Genomic DNA, 6,670 nt, shown 5'->3' with positions numbered 1-6,670 from the left:
TTTTTTTACCACAGAAAGCAGTAAGACTCTGTGCACATGCACAGTCACTGCAAATTGTGGCATTTAAAATGCAACATTTTGTGGAAAATTATGATCTTGCAAAGTCACAGAGCTGCTCAATGGCATATACGACCAAAGTTCAGGCAAATCCATGCCACTCTTTCATTCACATGCTGGCACTTGCTGAAGACACTAGTGCCAGAGTTCCCTGTAATACTTCTTGTAAGAAACTGAATGCCTTGCAGTTGCGTGTCCCAATCCATAAAAAGGTTTGTAACTTTGGCTGTATCCTTCAGGTGAAAATTGAGATAAATCTGAAGATATTGTACTACCAGCACCTAATGTTAGAAAAAGTTTACCCTGATCATTTACAGCCTGGGGGCTGCATCTACGTAGCACGGAAAATGTCTTGCAGGTTTCCAAAAAGGCTGTATTCCTGTCTTATAAGCACCCAGCTCCACTTCTTTTTTTTTCTTCATGCTATATAGGTCTTTGTTTTCCAACATGATGTGATTGTCATTTGATTCATAGTATGCACCGGGAACCACGCTCACTATGGGCATGCATTTGAATATCTGTGCAAGATGCCATTTAATCAACTGCAAATTCATTTCAGGCCCTTCTGACTATGCAAGGATGGACCCCACTAGGAGGCGGGGACCGTACAAAAAATACTTGCGGGTCGCAGGAGAACGAGTAAGCAGAATTTTATTTTAGTAATACTTTTAAGCAGCTTCCCATAGCAGATGGATTTAAGCAGCTTCCCATAGCAGCTCTCTTTTCTCTTGTATATAACAATAACGCGATGTGCACAAGTTGTCAAATATGAGATCTATCCCAAATGTTTATGCTGTGAATCAACAAAGTGGGAGAAGGTGTAGCAGAACCACTCGTTTGCTCTTTCCACTTGAAAAATACCTGGTTGACCATCGGTATGAGCCAGATGCATGTATGACAAGGCATAAGTTTGTGTGTGACCGATTTTAGTTTATGTTGAGATGAACAAGGGATCAGTAGCTAAGTTTTGGTGAAATTGGGGAAGCGGGAGTAGTGCAGCAATTTATCAAATGTTGCAGGAGGCCTATAGAAAGGAGGGCCTAAAGGAAAGAACTGCGTTCAAGTGGGTTCATATTTTTGGGAAGGCCATTAATAACCCAAGGATGCTCCTCCTCTTCGTGCGAACATAAAAACATCGACACACTTGTTTTCGTATACATGGTAGTTGGGCTATTTTTTTAACTACACTGGCTACACGAGTGTAGCTAGTGTAGGAAGTTGGCTTGTAGTAAGTTTTTACTTGGTGTAGAAAAGTGTAGCTCCGGTCATCTACACGAACGCATTTTTATAGCTGTAGTGTAGCATGCAAACTACACTTTCTACACTGCGGTTTCGGTGAGTGTAGGCAGCAGACGACAAACAGGCTCATGTTACAAATGCGTGGCGCTATTTTGTCTGCTACTGTTAGCGCTGATATAGCTACCATAGTAAATATTTGCAGCAAGGACTGTAACGAAGTGCTGGCGAGACCTTGTGTCACAGAGGAAGGTGAGCTTATCTTCTAAGAAGATAAAAATATCTTACTCGCGAATGGAACGGGATGTTTCGGACTCCACGCTGTTTTATACGCATTGACAGGTTGTCTTCATGCACTGCGCATTCGCAGCTAAGTATTTCGCTGCAGTTTGTCTAGATTTGTTGATGAAAGGAAAGTCCTACAGTGGCGTTTAGTTTCCCGCAAGGGCATATACGCAGCCATTAAGTGCGAAGTCCGACTCCGTGCGAAGTCGGGGCGCTTTTCGTCTGCTGATGCAGAAGACGACACGCATTCTGCTCTTATTGGCTACAGACCAGAAGGCGAAGTGCAACACACTATGCCATAGCCTCTGCCCGGCACTACGCAAGCCTACCTGAAGTGTAGGTAAAAAAAAAAAAATAGCCCTAATACAAGCTCTCAGTTTGGGAATGCCCAGTCACCACATTTGGACCGAAATATTGGAAATTAAAAAGGTTTGCGCCACTAACATGGTGCCGCAACTGCTAACTCATGAGCAAAGGTTGCGATTTAGAAAGTATTGCGTTGGTTGGGAAACTTAAGACAGTGATCAATTTTTGCAAAGGGGAATGGCAGTGAAACTTGGATTTACGAAAGGACATCGAGCTGAAGTAGCAGAGCAAGGAGTAGAAAAGTTGTCTACGTAGCATTGGATAAAATGGTCTTATATGGCATTACAATATGTGGTCTGCTATCAATTTAATAATCCATACTTATGAAAAAAAAAACAGCACCAATACTAGCCACATTGAAGTATTGGCTGAATATTGCTTGTTAGATGTTGAACATCAGTAAATAAATTTATACGAAAATGTTTTGTATTATGTAACTGCAAATGCCCCATAGAAAACAACTGAGCTTTGTGAAAATTTTTGTGTGCCATTTTTGCTGTCTCCTTAATTTCTTGCGCCGCATGCACAATCTTTATGAAATCACTACTTTTTCTTATTATATGCTTAGGGGAACATAAATTTTTCTATTATGTGCCTCCGTCGTATGTGGCCTATGTTGCGTGGCATTGTCATTAGATGTCTGAGCTGGCTAGATCATAAGTGTCAGAAAAGGAGTAACTCATTACTAGACAATTCACATGCCGAGAATACATGTACAAGGAGGCATCGTTTGTAATAGACTGTATGTGCACTATGTTCTGCTCAAAATAGCCCTTCTTGCTAAGTGGGTGTGGTGTTTAGACCAGTGAATATTTACTCATGCAACATGTTCTAAGCATTTTTCATTCTTTTTTTTTACTTCCAAGCTTCCTCGAGAAACGTTGCGACGCTGGGAAGCCTCAGCTACCACATCCAGTGGAAGTGCCACTGCGCCTGCCATCAACAGTGTGGATGAAGCTGGGCCCCCTGCATTGGTGGACAGTGACTTTTCTTCACCTTTGCCATCTGGCAGTGACTTGGATGACTTGAGCTGCTCCGATGTTGACGTAGCCAGCTCTGAGCAGGACACCAGCTCTGATACAGATGGAAGCTCGGAGACTGATAATGACCCCACAGAACCAGTCGATTCAGATACATCTGAGGGAGTCAACAACAGTGGGTCTCCGCTTTTTCTAGGAAGTCCATTCACAAATGTTCAAGCATGTCTTGTTATTATGACTTTGTTTTTCAAGTTTCGGTTGACAAGGGAATGTCTTGGCCAAATCTTGTTCATATTTTCCGCACTTCTGCCTCCATGCAATACTCTGCCATCAACTACATTCAAATTCTTCAAGTTATTCTCGCAATTCCAGAAAGGCACAGGCTTCGAAAGCCACTTTTTCTGTTCAAATTGTCATGTGTACTTGGAAGAAACAACTATGACCTGTCCGAGCTGCTCCCAGGACTGCCAGAGCAAAGGAACTTTTTTGCAGGTGAGGTTGGCTGAGACTTTGCGATCATTCCTTGAGCAGGATAGAATTTACAAATATTTTGTCAGCACAGAAAGAACCCCTGGTGAGCCGATTACAGACATTGTTGATGGTTTTTTGTACCAAGAACAAGTTGATTCCACATCAAGATTTAATTTTTCACTTCTGTGGAACACTGATGGTGTGCAAGTGTTTAAGAGCTCCGTAAAGTCCCTCTGGCCTGTTCACTGTGTGATTCCGGAGCTGCCACCTCTCCTTCGAAAAAAGTTTCAAATCTTAACTCTCTTGTGGTTTTCCACAAAGCCACTGATGAATACATTTTTGAGACCTTTCTGCTCAGAGCTGCAGGATCTCGCCAGCCATGGCCTCACATGGCGGCACCCTGAAACAGGCAAGACCATGGTGTCGTATATTAAAGCTCCAGTATCATCTGTGGATGCTGTTGCACGGGCAATGCTGCAGAGAATAAGGCAGTTTAATGGTTCCTTTGGGTGCTCGTTCTGTGAACACCCAGGGAAGTCCTGTCCTTTGCCAAGGAAAGGGCATGTCCATATATATCCCCCTGGAAGAAGTCACACACTAAGGAATGGCAACAGGATGAGACGGCAGGCTGTAGAAGCAACCAGGAAAGGACACGCAGTAAAGGGTGTAATAGGTCCAACCATTCTCAGCCTAATACCATCCTTTGACTGTAGTAGTGGCTTTATTGTCGACTACATGCATTGTGTCCTCCTAGGTGTTGTTAGATCATTTCTCTGTCTGTGGCTTGACTCGAAGCATCATGGACAGCCGTGGTACTTGGGGCGGAAGGCAGGTGCGATTGATGAAAGGCTCCTTTCAGTTAAGCCACCGGATTATATTACACGAACACCTCGCTCTGTCAAACATCGTTGCTATTGGAAGGCCAGTGAGTTGCGTGCCTGGCTCTTATTTTATTCTTTCCCTGTGTTGTGCAACATTCTTCCACCTGTCTACATGCAACATTTCATTCTCCTCATTGGTGCAATCCACATGTTGCTATCTGAATCAGTGTCTCATGAAGAAATTGATCTCTCAGAAAAATTGCTATTGAAGTTTGTTGATGGTGTTAAAGACCTTTACGGAGAGAGATTTTGTTCATTTAACGTGCACCAGTTAACACATATTGCCTTGTCTGTGAGAAATTGGGGACCTCTTTGGTCAACATCAGCATTCTTGTTTGAAAATAGAAACGGGCAGTTGCTGCGCCTTATTAAGGGAACTCAAGCTGTTGAAAAGCAATTGGCTAGCTTGGTTGGCGTTAGCGATGGACTAAGTGTTCTGCAGAATCAAGTAGCACCCCTTTCTCCCACTGATTTTCTATTACGCAAGATAGAGAATGTGCATTTCACAAGGCAGTCAACCCACAATGCTGTTTTATACCATGGTCGGCCATGTAAAGCAGGCCATGCTGTAATGAATGCATTAACTTCTTTTTTCACGGATACAAGTGACTTGGCTATTTACAGGAAGGTAACTGTAGGCTCCAACACATTTTGTTCTAAACTGTGTACAAGGCAGATACGTAGGAACAGTTACACAGTAATGTACATAGTTGATGAAGAGAAGTTTTTTGCTTCAATTCATGCTTTCGTTGAGCATGCTGGGCACCTGTACCTAGTTGTCAATAAATTTTTGGAGCAAGATGTGCATTGCAGGCATGAAGAGACTGGATTTTCAGTTCGCCATATTGTTGCTGTTGTGCCTCGTAATGACCTTGCAGTAATTCCCGCTCCTAATGTGATGGTGAAATGCATACAAGTTTTGGACTCGGTGTGCATTTCCCCTAATTCCTATGAAATGAACCTGTAGATTGCAGATTAAATTTATTTTCATTGGATTGTACAGAGGAATAGTTCAGCTGTGTTTATAATGTACATTTCGTTGTGTGTTATATGCTAGTGTGGAGGCTTGGTAAGCCATAAAATAATAAGCCATAAATTCTAATAATCAACCTTTTTCTGCCATGTGCATGAAACTGATTTTTGAAAGAATATTTCACCAGTGTAAACTTACTTTGGGTGTTGCTCTCTAGTGTCCCTTTAATTAAAAGTCTGCATGTTGTGTTATATCCTTTTTGACTTTGGCAGCGCTTAACCTTTTAAGTAATAGGTCTCATAAGTAGGCAACAAATGCTATTTTCATTAACTGCACACTAGAATAAAGAATATAGTGCTGATTCCAAATGACATATTTGGCAAACTCAAACATTCTGTGTGAACTTTGCTACTGACAAGAACTGCATTACTATGCAGTTCACATCTCTTGATGCTTCACTGTACTGAGTGAACTGATTTGCTGGCAAACTGACTCTCGTCCTTGACAAAGTGCATGTTGAATAATGTTCGATAATTCTGGCACATTTCCTGAATGAGAAGGGAGCTAGTGAATGTAGTATCAAGAAGGAAAGGCTTGTTTGTGTTGGTCATTTTTATGGTTGTGGGGTGTTTGTTTTTCTGAAGAGGAGATGCAGCATGAGGAAGCTCACAGCAGTTTGTACATATAGGTTATGAATGTCTGAAGCTTTTTTTTAAAAGAACTGGGCACATTCTGTTTGTTGTGGATGCCAAAATGCATGTAGAAAAAAGCTGTGTAATTCTACAACTGCAAAGCTACCACAATGTGAACAGCCAACTTGTTGTGATGGCTTTGTCTGATGATCATTGTTGTGCATTGGTGATGCTTCTGCACAAGTAGCACACCTAATTCTCAAATATGCTAGTGGCCACATGATACTCTTTCATTTGGAGCATCAATGTGTACTCAACCACTTGTAAACAAACACTAAAATTTTCTTCCACTGCATTACAAATTGCAGCAGAACTTCCTGTACGAATACTTTTTTAGTTTCATAATCTAAACCTACCAAAGTTTTTCTTGGTTATAAATCAATTTGTTGTCCTTTATCTCTTTTTAATCTAGGTGTTTCATGTGATAATTTTTGAGTGTGGAACTGGCATCTTATTGACACCTTTTCTGTGAATGCATTACTTCAGCATGTATAGTGTACATACTGCATTTTAGACAGTGTCTGTGTGTATATAGCTATTTGTACTATAGCATTGTCAACTACCTCCTACCTTTCGTCTTTCCTTGTTCCCCTTACTGCGGAGAGGAGGAGCAACAATATAGAGACATGTTCTGGCTAACCTCTCCTCCTTTCTGTTCATTAAAACATCCAGTTCCCTTGCTCTTCTATATCTTGAAATTGTTTTGTGTCTACATGTGAGTACAAGTGA

At 41.6% G+C, this 6,670-nt stretch overlaps 1 protein-coding gene across 1 annotated transcript; it reads left to right on the top strand.

Annotated features, from left to right (window-relative positions):
- Positions 1-622: 622 nt before the first annotated feature.
- LOC125943785 (uncharacterized) lies at positions 623-6,391 on the top strand. Its single transcript, XM_049663295.1, has 2 exons — positions 623-696; positions 2,811-6,391. The coding sequence occupies exons 1-2, from the start codon at positions 637-639 to the stop codon at positions 5,241-5,243; spliced, it is 2,493 nt and encodes an 830-aa protein (XP_049519252.1). The 5' UTR covers positions 623-636; the 3' UTR covers positions 5,244-6,391.
- The last annotated feature ends 279 nt before the right edge of the window (positions 6,392-6,670 follow it).

Source organism: Dermacentor silvarum, chromosome 3 (genome assembly GCF_013339745.2).
Source record: "Dermacentor silvarum isolate Dsil-2018 chromosome 3, BIME_Dsil_1.4, whole genome shotgun sequence".
NCBI classification, from domain to species: domain Eukaryota; kingdom Metazoa; phylum Arthropoda; class Arachnida; order Ixodida; family Ixodidae; genus Dermacentor; species Dermacentor silvarum.
The sequence above is the reverse complement of the archived record's forward strand: the minus strand, read 5'-3'. Positions and strand labels throughout refer to the sequence as shown.

Bases quoted from the DNA above. Each gene is read 5' to 3' on its own strand.
- LOC125943785 (XM_049663295.1), top strand. From the start codon at position 637: ATGGACCCCACTAGGAGGCGGGGACCGTACAAAAAATACTTGCGGGTC. The intron at 697-2,810 runs GTAAGCAGAATT...TTTACTTCCAAG, and splicing joins TGCGGGTCGCAGGAGAACGA to CTTCCTCGAGAAACGTTGCG.